The sequence below is a fragment of the Eutrigla gurnardus genome (assembly GCF_963514095.1).
Source record: "Eutrigla gurnardus genome assembly, chromosome: 3".
In the NCBI taxonomy this organism is placed as follows: Eukaryota; Metazoa; Chordata; class Actinopteri; order Perciformes; family Triglidae; genus Eutrigla; species Eutrigla gurnardus.
In genome coordinates this window covers 26,232,180-26,251,416 of record NC_139917.1, presented here as the reverse complement: position 1 = coordinate 26,251,416, position 19,237 = coordinate 26,232,180, and the positions used below count along the sequence as shown (strand labels likewise).

The window sequence follows — 19,237 nt, the reverse complement described above, 5'->3', positions numbered from 1 at the left end:
CAAATAAAATCATCATAGTTAGGAAAGAATTTGGCCGGCTATGAGTTTTCCTGTTGTTGTGGGAGGAGGTGGGAGGAGGGGAACTTTATCTGCTGCTGAGATAGAGACGAAGCAAACGAGTAGTGAGTAGGGAGAAACCACAACCGAGTGCACGCTCAGACGTTTTTGACATCTTCTATAGCGGCCAAAGCACAAACGCCGGCGGCAGACAAGCAGTCAGAAATGTAATTACCATGAATAATTGTACAATTTGGTAAACTCCACTGCTCAACTTTTGTAACAGTCATACACACAAAGCAATCACTAAATCATTTCCAGTTCAGAATATTATATATGTCTGTTTTTCTTCTGATTCAACCTATTTCTTCAGCTTAATACTTTTAGACGTTTTCAGATCACACCTTTCCAAATCCGACCCTGGTTCCAGGGCTGGCGGGTGATTTCCCCGAGCTTTCCGTAGTTTCAGAGGTATTCTTCAGTCTATTTAAGACTGTGTCTCTGTGTTGTTTCCATGCAGGAGCTGATCCCAGAGTTCTACTACCTCCCCGAGATGTTTGTCAACGCCAACAGTTACAACCTGGGAGTGATGGAGGACAGCACCGTGGTCTCCAACGTGGAGCTGCCACCGTGGGCCAAGAGCCCGGAGGAGTTCGTCCGCATCAATCGCCTGGTAGGAAACACGGCCAGACGAATGCACGTTCATCTGCGTGTGTGTTAATACAAACATTACTCATAATATCTATAAGTCCACATTGTAAATGCCCTCGCACATTCCTGCCTCTGACTCGTATGTCACATGACCCAGACACACTGAAGTCCAGAGGTTTCTGCCTCTCCTATTTTAGCTGGAAAAGCTAATTCAAAGAGACAGTGTTATTTCCTGATCATCTCGCAGCTCTTCCTGTTACCCGAGCCTCCCGCTACTCCGACATGCCCCGGCTCTCGCATTGCCGTGTTGGCAAAGTGATCCAACATCACATCACCTCCTATCCCTCTCCATCTCGCCCTCTCTCTGTCTGCTCGCACTCTGTCCTCACAAATCTGGTGTGTGTGTGTGTGTGTGTGTGTGTGTCTGTGTGTGTCTGTGTGTGTCTGTGTGTGTCTGTGTGTGTCTGTGTGTGTGTGTGTGTCTGTCTGTGTGTGTGTCTGTCTGTGTGTGTGTGTGTCTGTGTGTGTGTGTGTCTGTGTGTGTGTGTGTCTGTGTGTGTGTGTGTCTGTGTGTGTGTGTAGGGAGATGATGCAGTATCCTGTTTCTGATCCCCCCTTCCCGCCCGCGCAGCCCAAAGCAGAAATATTCAGTGTATATGCATCTCGGATGTTGTCAGACTTACCGTCATATTTTCATTGTAGATGCTCTCTCTTCTTACACACACACACACACACACACACACACACACACTGGGCTGTAAAACTAAGATAACTCTTTGGATCAGATTACCTTGCTCTGCTCTAGAAGGTCAAAAAGCACCAGATAGATTTATTATTTCTCCAGGAATAGTTTGTCATTGGTACTTTTACTCTTTCAACTACAAAAGCTTCTTGACTTTAGTTTAGTTGTGCTGATACTCAAAGGCCACGCTGTCCTTGTCTGTGGTTTTCTGCATAAACAGGTTAAAATTCAGGAAGAAAACAAGGATATACAAAACCAAATCATAGGTCGTAATGCGAATAATTTCTGATTTTTGATGCTTTAATTGAATTTAATTTGCGGGCCACAATGTTTGGGATGAAGCGAGCTTCCTGTGTGATGTGTGCCCACAGTAGTAATGAGTGCTGATGAGGCTGGGTGTGCTCTGTGACCTGTGTAGTCCTGTGGTGGGGTCTGTTAACCAGCCTGCTGATATGACCAGGCCCCTATCATTAATCACACACTTCTCCCTCTGTGGCTGTCAGCGTGGCCGAGGCCAAGGTGGATGTGTCGGGTAAGCATGTGGTGTTGCTGCTTTCCAGTGTTGAATTTGGGCTAAAGAAGGAATATTATTTTTTATTTTTTTAAATCAAAATATTTGTATTTATTTTAGCTGTTTGTTCAAGAGAAATTATATGAAGTATGAGTGTATTTAAACATCAGCATATAAACAAAACAATAAAATCAAACCCCCCGAATCACTTCCAGTGAGCTATAATACTGACATCTAGCTGCCAAGCCAAGGACTTGATGCTTTTTTGATCCTCCTGTAAAGAGAACTTGGAGACATGGCTGCAGTCATTAAATGCTGAAACAATTTAAAAAAGAAGTGATATCTTCTAAAATAGGATTTGTTGCTTTTCTATCTCTTATAATTGCTGTCTTTTGGACTGTAAAAAGAAAGTAATCTGATAATACCACAGGATCTCAGAACGTGTGATGGCTTTCTTTGTAGATTTCAGACATTTAATAGACTAACTGGTGAATTAGATAAAAAAAGGATTAAAAGATGAATTGATGACTAATTGTTATTTGCATCTCTGTCATTGTACTACTGGTCTACCATTCTCTTTGCAGTAGATCTGACACGCTGCTCTCCTGTGTAAATATTTAATATACAGAAGTAGAACATACTCATCCTTTAGTATATTCCTAATTTGGATAATATTACCGCATACACTAAAAATCAGTCAAAGCAGTAACGCCGGAGGAAGCCACTTGAAGCGTCCGTGTGTTAATGTGCTTTGTGCTGCTGCGAGCACAAAGCGGCTTTTCATTGCCAGTTTAAGTGCGGCAGTCTCATCTACCTCTGCTCCCTCAATTTCCTCTGCTCCTTTCCTTTGTGCCCAATTTAGCACTGCGGAGGCAATTTAGACTTATCCAAACGGTCCACGCTCATGCACAGCTACCTGCTAGTTACCGCTCTCGGGCTGATACGGTTTCAGTCTGCGGTTTTTCTTTCTCTACTGTGTGCAAATTGAGCTATTGATCCGGCGAGCAGCTGAGCCCAGCAGGCAGGTGGAGGTGCACGGAAACATAACCGGCTCTGTGGAGGGGAAAAAAAGGAAGGAGTAGCTAGCTGGTGTTTAATAAGTATAGTGTTATAATAATATCTGCTTCATAACCACATAGGCATGAACTGTTAGTTTGTCAACGTGCTGATCAATGAGCCTCAGTTCATGATTCTGTTACAAGACTTGGAAGATGTTGGTTCCCATGGTGGTCAGACATAGTCGTGTTAATTTGTCATGCAAAAAACTGCATGTGGGTTGTGTGTTTTGTGAGATAACTGTAACATTTCCTCTTTAAAAGACTCGGTTGTGCAGAGAGACGGAGTACAGGAGGGAGGAAAGGAGGAATAAAAGGGGGAAATGGGCCACGGACAAGGTAGAGGGAGGGATGTGTGGGTGGACAGGTCTCTGGTCATGACAGATAGCTGGCATTAGGGGGTGTCAGCTGGCAACTGTGGCACTGTTGGGAGAGAGATGAGCACGGCGGAGGAGAGAGAGTCCGACTGAAGGAGTTAATGGGCTGTTTGGCTCTCTTTAGCATGTCTGCGGCTAATGGCCTCGCAACACAAGGATCGACAGCAGGGGAGAACACGCAAACACACGCAGAATGCACGCGCGCTCACCAACACACACATGCCTGCTGTCTCCACTCTGGTTATGAGCCCTAGATGATTAACAGCTAATTAGGGCCCAATCTGGAAAAGGCCATTAAAAGCCTCTCACAGTAAAGGATTGTGCTGTTGTGCAAAACGGCGAGTTTTTTTTTTTTTTGGTGTTGCTGTTGTGGATAAAGGGGGTGCATGGCTGGTTATAATAAAAAAAAAATAAAAGAGAGGAGAAAAAAGCAGAAATCCAGCAGAAGATATAAATATTACATCAGCTGTAGTCTGGTTTATGTTGCTCCGGCTCTGGAGGTGTCATAGTTCATCGCTAACGTTTAGCGAGGGAGTGTGTTGCGTGGTAACGCATTAAGTGCAAGTGTGTGCCCACGCGGATTTGTTGTTTAACCTCTGGCTCACACAACACTGGAGGCTGGAAGGAAAAACCGTGGGTTTCGGAACCCGTTGGATTGTAGACAGACCTTCTGGAGGCGAAGCACCTCCATAAGTCAAGCGTGCACCTTCACCACACCAAAGTGTCTACAGTAAACTTAAATGCCTGCTTGTAAAGGCACACTCCCTTTTTCTTAAGCCATCGCACACACACACACACACACACACGTATACGCGCAGAGACAGCGGGTCTTAAGGCGGCATGCCGCAGAGATCAGGGGCTTCTTGTTGTTTTTACCAGGGGGTCGAGGGAGAGGTTAAGAACTTGATCCCTCCTCCACCAGATAACTACATGTCTCTGGGCACTGTCAGCCCTCTCTGACATTCCACTATATATGACCACCTCTCACTCCTCGCGTCTGCTAACCATTAGTGCCATAGCAGGTGATCGTGTGTGTGTGTGTGTGTGTGTGTGTGTGTGTGCTTGTTTACCTGTCCTGCCATGTGTTCAGACTGCAGCGATAATCGTAGTTAAGATTTGTGCTGTGATTTACACATTAAATCTATGCTTTTAATTTATTTTAAGCTATAACACCAATAATTAAATATTTGTAATCAAACAAATAAATGATGGGAGTTCACTTTTTTTAACATCTTCCGCCAGAGCAACAGGTATCTTTATTCTTCCCATCAGTGATTCGTCCAATCATAACTGATCCTTCTGTGCTGGGTGGGTTGCGATCACCATCCAACCCATTTGAACCCTTCAGGGCCCTTTTGCCCCTCCGTAGTTCACATGTTTGGTTCCCTTCAGTCATCTGTGCTCTCGTAGTGCTGCTGACAGACCTGTGAACCACACACATGGGAAACACAGGCAGCACATTACTTCCCCCCCCCCCCCCCCTTATAAAGCAACTGCTCACTCAGAGCCCTGACAGAGGCATCAGTTGAACTGGCCCTCGCAGAATGAGTGAGACTCTCCTCTTGTCGAATGGGCCGAGCCGACTGAGCGATGGGTCAGAAGTGGATGCTGAGAGGGTTTGACCACGGGTCACCTCCACAGGTGGTAAACCCTCACTGTAAGCACCCGCCTCTTCCTGCTCTTTGGATGTGGGACACTGGACTCCCTTGAGTGGTATGCTATGAAGTATATTATAGAGAATAGTCCTGCTGCTGCTGTAGGTAGAATTCTGAGCCTTAAGGAACCACAATAAGAGTCCGTGATGCCGCCGTTGTGTGCGTGAATCTCCATATGAGTGGAATAATAGAGGTGTCATATGTTAGTATGATACACATTGGAGTTTGACATTTGCCCAAACTGCAATCTTCATTGAATAAACCTTTCCTGGAAAAGGATCTGACCACTATGAAGCAGTTTGCCTGTATGACCTTTGCGTATCTAACAACCGTTGATGTGAGCTTCTTCCCAGTTGGGGAGTGTCTTGCTGGGGATCCAAGGGAGTACACTGTTGGATTTGGTGCAATTTGGACACGATATAGTGAATCAAATCCTCCCTGTTGTGTGTAATGGTTATCACTGCTGCTCCCACTGGGACTCAACACCAGACTTTATCAGTCTAAGAAGCTCTCTGCTCGTTGTTCTGCTTCACAAGTGTGTTTTTCAATCTACGACAACTAAAATGAGTTTTTGTTTCATGTTTCTTCTCTTTTGCTCCCTAATGGTCCCAAACTTACCTCATGCAGCTTTGAACTTCAGACAGAAGCTCTCTCTGAATCCACTCCGCTAATTCAGATTCTGAGTGATCTCCTTCACGGACCCGCACGCTTGATCCTACAGCTGTTAATGTGGTCACCCCACAATAATCCCGCCTGCGGAGGGAAACATCTCCCGCTCGGTGCTAACAGACATATGTCATATTAATACCTTTACCCCCCCCTAAAGCCCCGTATACTACTCACACTATCAGAGTCTTTGAAAGGCCTTTTCTGAAGTTTGTCACTTTTATACGCTGACAGCCGTTCACACGTACCGAGACTGTGTCAACATGGCAGACAAGTCCATTATCCTGCCGGGTTATGATCAAGGAAGGTGAAAGGGTGTTTTGGGGTGCCACCTGATAAGATGATTAGACAAGGCTGCTGCTCAAAACATAAAATATGTGCGTGTCATAAAGCAGAATTGTCCAGCGGCTGTACAAAATGCGAGGCAGAGCTGCGTACAGAAGACGAAGGTCACACAGCCGGCCTCGCTGGTCCCCGGCTCAGACCACCAGCTACACCAAGTCAAAGATCACGGCTGTTTACGCTCGCCTCTCATCTGCACCGCGCCGTCTGATGGGACGCACATAGTGCCGTTCCCACCAGCCTGCACGCTTTATCCCCGCGGGAACTCATGTGTGAGCTGAGGTAAACCACTGCGAGGACCAGTCACTAACCACTAAGATATACTTAAGCACTTGTGAATGACTGAGTGAGTGAAAATCTTAATGTCGTCTAGGCCTCATGTAACAGAACACAGTTTAGCATGTTAGCCCGGCGCTAATCTATTCCCCCGGTGTCTCGTCTGAAGGCCTTGTTGTCGGATGGGAACGGGAGGTTATCTGGCTAATGTCACACAGCGCTCACTGTAGGGGTATTGTCATGCATAAGGGCAGACATGTTTACTGTGTGCTCAGTGTTTTACGAGCTGTCCCCCCCCCTCCTCCTCCTCTTCTTCGTCCTCCTCTTCAATGACGTAATGGAGGAGGCCGATGAGAGCCTGAGAAATGGGATGATCTACTGCTGCTGACATACTCACTCACTAATGTTGTCCTTCTCCCTTTTCCTGCACTCCTCCACTCTCTCATTTGACTTCTGCATAGGTCTCCTGAGATGCTTTTTTGTTTTTTGCAGTATTAGTCTATTTTCATACTCCTTCACTCCGCCACTGGATGCCTTGTGTTTTCATCTTTGCTGTATTTAAGCATTTGTCGTTGCCTCCCAAGCTAATGTGTCCAGTCGAGTATTAACAGCAGCTCTTGTTTTTTATAGATTTCTGCAAGGCGACACAGAAATGCACATAATGTACAACCCTCTATCAATAAGCGCGTAACTGCAAGTTTACATCATAGAAGAGCTTTGCTACGTGGTAGAAAGAGCATTATCATATTTATCAGGATGTTTTCTGATATCGAAATGTTACAGATTAATGGATAATTTAAAATACAAATACGTGATGCAAAAGCAATAAAAACTAAAACTTCACAAACAACTATTTGGATTACTTGTAGTTACGACAGGAAGTTGATAAATTCTATTTATTTATTCCCTCGCCCTTTATGAGATCACATTAACTCTTTGTTTTTAACATTTATGTACAACTAGAATGTATTTATTACTGACATTATCAAGGCTGCAATTAAAAACATATTAACACAAACATATTAATGCACCTTTATTTAAAAAAAAATATATTATATATATATATATAATATATCACAATATTAAGGAGTACAAGGTGACATCTGCACATTTTTTATTCATAATCGGTTAGAAAAATACCCTGAAATATAACATTTTCTGTCGTGCAAGACCAAGAAAAGCAGTGAAATCTCACATTTGTAGTTTGGAATTATTTGAGATGCAACATGCTGCGGCTCCACTTAGGCCAACCCCCTAATAACTCTCTCCTGGAGGGGTAAGTACACTGGAGCTGAGTCATTCATCCTCATCGCCTCCACCTTCATCCAGACGGAGAGACGTCCAGTCCTCCAGCAGACTCTATAATCATCCAGGACTACGCTGCTCTCAACAGCTATCCAAATAGCTCTGAAGCCTCCTCTTCAGTGTTTAATCAGCTCCGACTGTTGACTTAGCGTTTGCCCACTTCATCCTATTGTGGCTGTTCCTTGTGGCCCTGGTGATGTATCGGCTAGCTTGTTAGCCTGTCTGTACGGAGGCGGGCAGATGGTCGGACCCTCTGCAGGTGCTTGTTAGCTGTTGTTGAGATCATAGGAGACGGTTGTTAAAGAGCAGTCGTTTTCTCCAGTATTTTATTTATATTTCCACTTCTACAGATTACTCTTTGTCATGATCAAATATAACTAAAAAGAGAAGACAACTCCAGCGTGACTGCCTTCTGGGTTTGAGTCGGCACCGTTTCATCCATTTACTTCTCAATCAGCATCGTTTACTCCATTGTCTGTGCTGTAAATTGTCTACACGCCACCATTTGTCTGACTGAGACCAAATCCACCATGACATGTTTGTTTTGGAGAGATACTTTCCCCAATCACTGCTCATTCTGCCTCTTTTCACCCCCCCATAACATGATATTCTGGCTTTTCAAGCGGGTGAGGGATAATAAGAGAGACGGGGCGGTGTGAGTGAGGGAGTCGGGGTTAGAGTTTCAGGTTCCACTTGCCAGCGAGTGCCTCCGTTGACCCGTAGCCAGAACTCTCACAGTTGTGACCTATCTAATTAGCAGAGCAGGAAGGGGGAGGGGGGGGGGGGGCTGAAGCAATGCACACAACCCATCTGGGGTTCCCGGTGTGTGTGAATATGGGAATAAAGGAAATGGTTTGTTAGCTGTGCGGCTGCTCCGAGGCTCTCATTCCTTACGTCACCCCGTTGCTTTTCTTTTTTCCTTCTTTCCTCTTCCATGTTGGGGGGAGGCTCTCTCTCTCTCTCTCTCTCTCTCTCTCTCTCTCTCTCTCTCTCTCTCTCCCTCCCCTGGCTGGCAACAGGCTTCCTCTGCCTGCTTCAAAATGACAATCGGCTTCTCATTTACAGCGAGCTAATAAGCCCTTTAATCAGAGTGCTTGTCAACCTCGGGGCAAGGCAACTCCAGAGGAGTTGATCCAAAGGATCAGATGACTGGAAGTAAGAGCAGGAGGGAGGGAGGGAGGGAGCTGTGCTTAGAGTGAGCGAATAAGTAGAAAGGGGAAAATAAAAGGAGGCTGTTGAACTTGGAGGAAGAAAAGAGAATCGAAAAGGAGAGATAATAAACTCGTGTTAAGGTGAGGAGAACAGACCGATGATGTGTGTCGTACTTGGCAGCACTCGGTGGGATTTAATAAAACGCACAATAAGGATACAAGAGGACTAAACAGAACGTAGCCCTTCTGTGGTTAGGCTGCGTAATTTCTTTCATGTGAAAGTGCACAATGTTTCACTGTCACACACTCCGAATCTGGTTTACAGGATGTTTTAGACAGCTCGGTCTTAAACAGTCGTTTTACTATATACAAAGCTGACAAGTGTTTGCTTTATTCATCCGTAATCGATACAAAAGAAAACAGTCCGCCGCTGACAACACTTTGCATAAACATGTGTATTCCATTACACACCCACACCATCGGTGACACACACACACACACACACACACGGGCACATGTGTGTGTGTGTCACCGTTGGCATGCAAATGAGCGGATTGATTTGTTAAGTGACATTTTAACATCCTTACAGACAGCTCTCCATAAGTCCTTAAAAGGGTTTTTTAGGGCCAATGAGGGAAGGAGGAGAGCATTCAGTGTCACCTCGTTAAAGCCCGAAGTGAAATCCAGCTCAATCCAGACCATAAAGCTGACCGCAAACCACAGCGAGGCACAGAAACCTAACTGATAGGCCCCGGTGCAACTCCTGCAGACCTGTAGCATGCACACTTTGACTTCTGAGGGAAAGGAATGGCTAAAAGAAATCTCGAGCAAAGAGGAAAAGGGGTGAAAATAAATCACACCCACTTGCAGAAAAGCATTCCAAGATGAGGCCGTGTGGAGTAGCTGAGATCAGACGGTTCGGGGTTTGGCTCCTCAGGACTCCTGAGTAATCCCGGTTTAATGTCCACCAGCTGCTTAATTGCAATCATTTGGTGTCTCCGGTCTGATGTCTCAAATAAGGATAGCATGTCTCCGAGTCTATCTGCCTCTAAAGAGTAACACGTTGACAGACACGTAGTCAAACTGTCCCCGTTTGAATGTTTTTGTGGCGTTCTTGAGGCTTTAAATTCACACTCCAGCTACAGATGTTTCTGAAAAAAGAAAGAATTAAAGTAATGTGAGACGGTAAAGGCACGTTAATTATCAGAGCCAAAGCAAGCATCGCATTCAAGAAGAGACATTAGAAATATATTTAATTACGCGGTTGCTTTGAAGGGCAAAAAACGGATTAAGTTAAAGGATTACATTTTCATACATAGGAGAATATTCCAAATTATTGTCGCTATTGGAAAAGTCACAACAAAGGGGACCCCCTGTGCTTCAAAGGTGTACTTTGTCAAATCCATAACAATAGAAATGTGGGATTCCAGTGACTTCTACCCCCTATCAGCATTTACATAAAGGCATGCTAAATTATTCATTAATTATCAGAGAGTCCCCTGTGGACGGGGATGACACACACACTGGCTGCTAATTGGCCCATCAATAATCCCGCATGCTTCTCTTGAAGTGGCAGCAGATCCCACCTCAGGAATCCGCTATCTGCCCCAACCTTCTGCCACGCCGCCTCCACAGTGTGGAACTCCAGAAGCAGACGTCTCCACACCTGCTCACCTGAAACCTTGTTAATGGCTTCGTCTGGACACGCCCCTTTTCTGCCCCTCAAGTAGCCGGATATTTCACTGTAAAACAAGTGTTTATAATAGAAAAGTATGTCGTCGACATAGTATGATATTGTTTTTAAGCTAATACCACAAAAACTAACTTCCAGGTATGAAACTCATATTTGAAAACGGCAATTTCATTAGAAAGTAGAGCCCGACCGATAAAGGACTTTGAAGGCCGATACCGATACAAATGTTTTAAAAATCCGATATTCCGATATATCGGCCAATATTTTTCTTTTTTATTTCAGAAACGCGTAACAAAACATTAACAGATTTCCCTAACATTGGTTATTTGTAGTTATTTATGAGTCTTCACTAAAATAATATGATAATGCGGTTTAAAAATAAACTTGTTTATTTTATTGTCACAACGGAACATCAAAATATATTAAAATTCTGATAAATAAAATGTATAAAAATACAAACTTAAGATATAAAACTTAAAGTCCTGAACAAAAACACAATAACAACAACAACCAAACACAAAGTTACCAGTATTAAAAGACTTGGTAAGCTTCATAAATATAACTTCGAACAAGACTGGAGACAAATTCTGTTAAGTTCTATCAGGGTGTTTCTTACGTTTTTATTTAATTTTTAAAATATTCATTTATCGGCCATTATAAATGCCGATACCGATAGTTTGGAAAATGCCTAATATCGACCCGCCGATAAATCGGTCGGGCTCTATTAGAAAGTCATTTCTCGAAGCAGCTGAGCGACACAAACAGAGGAACTAGTGTATCTGTTGAGGACTATTTTCAGTCACGTTTGATATGCCTGTATTTGATACCTTTTTTTTAAGGTATCTCCGAAATATAACTCGGTAGCAAGTCAAAACTTCTCCAATAAACAGACCACATTTGATCCTTTCTTTCAGACCATCGCTCTGTTTCCACTTCCATCTCATCCCGATTGTTGTCTGAGTCGTGAGATAACACTGTGCATTTTTTTTTCTTCTTCTTGAAAGAGCTTTGAAGATCCACGCTCACGGCACTTTCCTGTATCCCCTCAGGCGGAGGTTGATATTCTTTTGAATATCTGATATCTGCTGCGGTTAAATTCCCACTCCTAGACTTCAGTCTCACAGTCCTGCTGAGCCTTTTGTCAGAAAGACCAAACAAATACAGTTACACTTACACACACACACACACACACACACACACACACACACACACACACACACACACACACACACTCTTACTTATTCCGTCTCTCCCTCTCCAGTTGGTACCAGCGAGTGATTTCCATAAAGGCGGGCCTCGGGAGAGGGAGCTGCAACAACATGGCTGCTCTTTGTTTCCGCGTGCTGATTGACAGTAGATTGCAGTGCACATTAAATGCCCATCAGGCCCGGCTTTAGTTTGAGAAACAGGGGAGCAGGGCCCGTCAAAGGTCAATCCAGGCACATAATGAACTGATCTCTCTCTCTCTCTCACACACACACACACACACACACACACACACACACACAACTGAACCCCTGTCTGCCTGCTATTATAGTGAGTTTAAATAAAGAGGGTGTCCCTGGCTTATAATGTAATATTAATAAAACCGATTGCTACAAGACGGACACCAAGTCTAGAACGTCAGACTCCAGAGGCATTGTTTCATCTAAATACTGAATGTTAGCTGAGTTTAGTTGTATCATCACCCCGTAGTGTCCAGTCGTTAACAAAGTGGAAATGACTAGATCTCTCCATCTGCTGATTTTCTCTGTATCTGTCAGCAGTGATTGAGTCGAAGTGTTAATGAGTATAATTGGCATGAACTTATGATGTTTTAGCTTTTGTAACTTGATGATTTTTGATGCTGCAGAGTGACTGTCAATGAGTTTACTTGGATGGACAAAAACACTTTCATCCCAGTTGGATCTTATAGGCTGATATGCAATAAAAACTCAGTCAAAAGTACATCAATATGTACATTGTAATATTTATTTACTCCGTGACATCATATGTAGGTTTCTGAAGAGCCGTAGTTAAGCTCAACATGGGTGACTCCGCCCATCTTGGTGTCGCCTACGACAGCACCCGCCTGTCTCTCAAAGAGGCCACGCCCTTAATTACGTCTAACTTTAAGCCTTGACATAACGGTGAGTTTTTAAGGAATTCAACCTCAGAGCACCTGAGCAGGTGTCATGAACAGGGATTTTAGCTCTAGAGACCAAAACCTTTTTTCTACCAGTCTGCAAATTTGTTTATTCCTGCTGTGAAGTCGGGGATTTAACATTGGGGCTCTATGAGGAGCCTCAAGTGGTCCTTTGAGGAACTGCAGCTTTTGACACTTCCATGTTGGCTTTATTTCTCAGCACCAGAGAGTGCAGCTAGGACATAAAATAGGCATTATGTTTTTCTATTGATATTTTTTTTTATCATCAGCAAGACTTTAGACAGTTATGGACACAAATCAGTTTTCAAATGTGCAAATAATTCCACTCCTTCTGCACGAGGCTAAAGACATGATTCGGTTGATAACAAAATTGGCATGTTATTCCCTTTCCTTTTCATATCCAATGTTATGGTTCCTCTCCTTGTATTACCCACGGCGCTTATATTGTTACGCTTCTCATCAGTTCAGATTATGAATCTGTGACGGCACAAGACGTCCATACTCAAGTTCACTAAAACCATTATCATACTTCAAGTCTCCGTCTTTTAACGCCGGCTCTCCTCCCTGATTGAAAGTTGTAATTAAGAGAGTCGGGAGGAATTAGATGCAGGATGAGCTGTCAGAAAGTCACATTTAAGTGAGGGATGTGTTGGTCTCTGCAGTAAAAATCTAAATGATATAAATTGCCATTTAAGTGAAGCACAGGCTAATGTTTTGTCACAAATTAATGTGACACAAGGCAGCAATGACAATCAAGGGCTGCCTCATTCTAATTTGGTCGTGTTTAGAGGGCTTTTGTGAGGCGACAGCTTTACACAAATTAACACAATTGCCTGTTTTTATGAGGAAACCATAAATGTTTTTTCCCTCCTTTGGCGGCTAATGAGGAGAGGAAAGGGCTTGTATCTCAGCGTTATGGCGGTGCGTCTGCAGGAGAGCAACACTGTGCTCGTATCCGCCCAGGAGCAGCGGAGGGAAGAACAAAGACGGCGGCTGGAATGGCTCCCTAATGAACTGCAAGAGTTCTCTAATGTTTTGATGTTCCCATATGATCAGATATGGATTTACGCCGCTTTTTTTTACTCATTATAGAAATCATTGGCAGATTCCGTCACAGGAGCAATTAGACGGATATTCTGCTTTCCTCTGAGGGGATTCGTCTTTGAGGGGGGCATTAGTGATAACTGCTGCTCAGTAATGGGATGAGGAACTTGTAGCATTTGGTTATAGTGCGGCGTGTAATTGTTGTGCATCACTCCTGTGCTCCCCTTCATTCGCAGGCTCTGGAGAGCGAGTTCGTGTCCTGCCAGCTCCACCAGTGGATCGATCTGATCTTCGGCTACAAGCAGCAGGGACCCGAAGCCACCAGAGCCCTGAATGTGTTCTACTATCTGACCTACGAAGGTGCAGTCAACCTCAGCTCCATCAGCGACCCCATGCTCCGAGAGGTGAGGCTGATACAGTCATAACAATAATACAAAGGTTTTACAGGGTTAAAACGACCATTAATTCATAAAAATGAACACATTTCTACATTTAAGATGAAAATGAATGGTGCGGGAAGAAAAGCTCACAGGAAGTCTAGGCTATAAGAATGTGTTTTAAGTCTTAAATGAAGAGAGAAACACACACCACATACACATTTTAATATGCATTTGCTGTACGTACTGCTGATTTAACTCCCTTGGCAGATCATGCTGAGTCAGGGGAAAAAAACACAGCATATTACAGTAAGTACACTTGAGCGTTCTCAAATGGATGCTTAATCTGACTATGTTATAAAAGCTGCCGTCCATTCAGTGCATCTGTATGGCGGTGATATTGTTGATGCCATCAGCCATGTTAGATTGGTTGCAGGATGGCGTGGGGGAGAGCTAAGCTAACAGTCTACCACCAGGTATTGCTGAGCAAAGCGTTTCCCCCTGTGTGATACCTCTGAAAGCACTCCACCAAGTGTTCCACTTTAACGCCTTAAAGCCTCCTCCTTGGCTTCCATTCATTATTCATCCCGCCTCGCTTTGAGCTGCACACACACACACACACACACACACACACACACACACACACACGAGGCTACACTGGCCTGCCGGAAAGCAACCGCACAAAACACAGACCTGAAAAGAAGTAACAAGCTCAGCTAGCTCGCCCACAGCCAAACACTGACAACTTCACCAATCTGGTGCAGAAGGCAGCTCGCCAGCAGCTTGACCCCGCTCCCATCAGCCCTTTTGTTTGACAAGTTGTTTTGCAAAAAAGGAGCACACACTCTATTTTTTATTCTCAGAGCTTTAAACAGGATTTCTCCTAACTGATCATTCCATTTTATTCCAACTTGTTTCTTATGAAAGTAGGTCTGATTATCTGGACAAAACCAAGTTGTAACGCACCATATAGATCTATCCTTTAGGTCGTCATAGCATGGATGTCTGAATGGAGATGAGTTCAGGGTGTAGCGAGCGAGGGAGCAGCCTTTTGCCTCCACTGTTCTGCTGCCCTTCATGCTCAGTGGTTGCAGCATCACGGACACCGGGGGTAGATCATTGATTTATCACCCCATTCACCCTAATTCCCATCCAGATGTGCTTTGGCCTTTAGCTACACACACACACACACACACATACACACACACACACACACACACATGCAGATTCATTACCTGGAAGCACCAGCTATTTCCACACTCAACCCATTCTTCCGGATAATACAGCCACAAAATGAGACCGCTGGTCGACCACTATTCCTGCCAAACTGCTCCAGTGACAGTGGGCTCGATTAATCCACACACATGCACAGGGATTACAAAGCAGCTCTTCCTTATGACTGCAGGAACATGCGTGCTTCAGAATATATGGTCTTGAGTTCTTATTTTTAATACATAATAAATAAAAAAATATTTTTTGGACATTAAGAATAGATATAGTAAATAAACTAGGCCGACACAAATAAGATTGGTGTTAAAAGTGTTGTTTCTCCATTTAAATGAAGCCGTGTTAACTTATTACACAGGAGGCATCGACTATACAGTGTGACTTTTATGAAAAACATAGGGTTGTTTGTTTACATGATCCCCAAAAATATCTGTTTATTTGGATTGAATAAATATTTTCCAGCATTCATGTGTAAAATATTTGTAAAGCAGCAAAGTTTGTTCCACTCCCCAGAGATGAAAAGCCAGTTTGTTGTTTTCTCCTCCCCCCTCTGATGCTGGGAGTCCAATCTGCTGGCTTTCACTTCTCCAAAAAAAAAAAAAAAAAACACCCCCGCAGTCTGAGCGTTTTAATTAGTTAAATAAACCAAAGCAGTGTTTGTCGCTGTGAGCCAAGCCAAGGCTCTCCTTCAGCCCTGTTTGTACGGAAGGAAGCGTGCCTGTCTGTGCAGAAGGTGGAAACAGAGTTCCAGGCCTGGCCCTCGTCACGGCGGGCGCTGGGGGTGGCTGAGGCCTACGGCAGCTTTGACACTGAAGGCTTTGGGTCTGAAAACGTCCCCAGAGTCTGTCATTACTGAGTGACAACAGTTTGAGCCCGAGCTGTGGTCTGGGCCGGGCTGCTCTGGGACCGGCCCGGTGGCTGTTCATCGTCAGGACGGGGTCACAGATGTGTGTGTTTGTGGGTTTGTGTTTGGGTCGGGCAGGAGACTGGGGAGAGTTCTGTTTCCCTGCCCCACACACACACACACACACACACTTGTACCTCGGTGTGTTTGTACATACACTTGTGTATGTATGCATGCATCCATCGGCGTGTGTGTACTCTTGTATATTTATGTGTGCTCATCAGCATAAATGCACACGGTTGTGTGTACGTATCTGTTCTGGGAGCGAGTTTGGAATATCTCAGCACAGATTAGGGAATGTTGTGGAGGCCACTGCTGTGTTTTTCAAAAAAACCCATGATTACTTCCTGTCCTGCCTCCACCGCAAGTCAAAACGTACTCTCTCTCTCTCACACACACACACACACACACACACACACACACACACACACATCTGCGTTGCCTCTCGGTGCATAAAGACAAACACATCCTGCGTTGCCTCCTCGTCGTTGTACAGGGCTTCCCCTCTTTCACATGTGATTATGGAAAACCCCACTGCCTCTCACTCCTGCGACAAAACGCAGAACCCACGTCTGAATCGTACAGCGTTTGCGTAATTCGGCAGAAGACGGGAAATGTACCCACGCGAGTGAACCTGCTTTGACACCAAACACAAGGCCCGCTGGGCTGTTTTCTTTGGAGAGTGTGTCACATTTCTTTACAGAATGAACATAAAACCATACAGAGTATCCCACAATGCCGCTTGTCAACAACGCAAGGCCGTTGTAGTTATTCCCTTTATTATATTCATAGAGTGAGCGGGCCATTTGCATAAAAGCAGCGTGTTTTACATGGAGATCCGTCTTGTCAAGTGGCTGAGTAAATCAAAGGGCGGGTCGGGACATCCGAGCCGAGGGCGTCTCGGCCATTTAAATGTATAGAATATAGAAAACCTTCATCAGACACGGGCCGGCGCACCCAAAAGAGATTGGCCTTGCGGATGGCCCCTCATATAATCACCTGAGCATTGCATTGGCATATAGGGGGGTAGGACATGCTGACCTAGACTCGGCCACTTTCCAATGTTCCACAGCCTCGTAAATGTCAGCGCTGGACTTAATGAAGATAGGTTGAGTGGCTTTACGGAGTCTCTTCCTCACATTAGCTTAAGCAAAATGCTGCGCCGCGTAGGCAGAGGAGTGGGAAGCCACTCTGACCTTGAATGATGCACTGAGGTCCTCTCACTAGCAGCTAACCGGGGATGGGATGGGACGTGTTAAGGGTCTCTGTCAGGATCAGTGATGAGGTCATGCGCTAAGGTGCTCTCTGATGTCATTGAATGAACAGAATGGCTTCTATTTAAAACATGTTAATGTGTGTTACACAGCGATCAGAGCTAGCCTGCGTTCACACATGCATGTCTTCAGGTCAACAGACGGTACATGTAGAACCACAGACACTCCTGCCAACAAGGAGACGCTTTTTAGATCTCTTGGAAAGGTTTCCAATCTGTTGAGTCAGCACACCAACCTCACAGCTGACTTTACTTTTAGGCAATCAAGTAATTTCATCTCGCCTCTCATAGAGAGAACTTATCATGTATCTAAATTTCTACCATTTTTAACACATGATTCTGCTCAAAAAAGCAAAACCGATTATTGAACGAATAAAGGAGGCGAAGCAAAAACAAAGTGCTGCCAGAATGAAGAAAGTCTACACAAATGATTGATTTGAAAGCATCTTTCTGAACTGTAGAATAACTTTTTGGGTGATTCTCAGCAGTAATAGACAGTTGAAGCGGCTCCTTCCCTACGCCTCTCTGGTCTCTGGTTAGTCTCAGACAATGGCTACGAGCAGACTAGCTTCCCAACCTTTTTTCTCATGGAAATACCATATGCAGGCCTCAACCATGAGCTCATTCTCACAGGCCTCGCCAAGTCAGGCTCAAACGTCTCAGCCTGCACACACACACACACACACACACACACACACACACACACACACACACAAGCTGTCACTCCCACACAGCCAGTCATCGTGCACAGCAACATACTGACAGGTCTGTCATCCGGTTGGGTTTGCCATTTTCTCTCTCGACGTTCTTTTAATTAACTATCTTTTGGACTCTATGGTGATGTTCAAATTCCCACGGACACCTCTTATTGTATTCTTTTTTTCCTTTATTTTTTACATGTTTTTATTTTAATTTTTTCAAATGTTTTGTATTGATTTGATGAATTTCTGCTTCCTATGGGAGCTTTTTTTATGTCATTGTAAAGTTTGGACTGTTGGTCGGACATAATCAGCGTTTTGGTCCGTGTCATTTTCACTATTTAACTATTAACCACTTTAAAAGCTAATAAACGGATGAATCCAAATGGAAACACAGGCGTGGATGATGTGTGTGGCGGTGTAGCATGCTGGGAAACGTCGGCGTGCTCCATCCCGTGCTAGTTGGCCTGACAGTGAGCTGTGTGATGATGTCCAGAGGCCGCTCGGCCGGCGTCTGCTCTGACATTTATGGTCCTATACCTCTTCATTAACACCACCTAACCAGCCTACAAGCCCGCCTGTCCCAGCCCTCCTCCGATCCTGTGTGTGGTTGGGGAGGATAAATTGCTGTGTGTGTGTGTTCGGTGTGTAAGTGTGTGTGTGTGTGTGTGTGAGTGTGTCAAACAGTGAGAAAGTATGTTTATATGAATGACATGTGTGCATGAACAGCAGTGCGTTTTCCCCACGCTGCGTTGACCTTCGTATTCATCTTTGTTTTATTTTTGTTGAGACTCTGGAATTGTTGAGTTTTATGATATTATATGATATATGATGTTATATAAACTGAGATAGTAGAAGTTGTTTTTTGTCTTAGTTACAGAGGTATCTGTCCTTTTAATATCTCTGATGTAAATAAACAATGTGAGTGTTTTTTTCAGGCCAAACACACACCATGTAATCTTCTATCCAATAATCTCAACGTTACTGTTTGACATTATCTTGCAATTTTGAGGTGATAGAAAACGTCTTCCAAATTGCCCGGCCTTAGTATGATGTGTAAAATGATCTTTTCACACCTCTTTACCGAGGCGTTATTGTTACGTTATGCAACTTGTATTTGGCTGTTAAACTCTGAGGCACAACGATG

General features: G+C 44.2%; 1 protein-coding gene across 3 annotated transcripts in view; it reads left to right on the top strand.

The window, feature by feature from the left end:
• The window catches only part of lrba (LPS-responsive vesicle trafficking, beach and anchor containing), a 171,081-nt gene that overhangs the window by 134,266 nt on the left and 17,578 nt on the right, over window positions 1–19,237 (top strand). For all 3 annotated transcript variants that reach the window (XM_084005725.1, XM_084005724.1, XM_084005726.1), the window contains exons 46-47: window positions 518–670; window positions 13,848–14,015. In XM_084005725.1, the coding sequence (XP_083861851.1) occupies window positions 518–670; window positions 13,848–14,015 (321 nt within the window). The remainder of the gene's footprint in view (window positions 1–517; window positions 671–13,847; window positions 14,016–19,237) is intronic.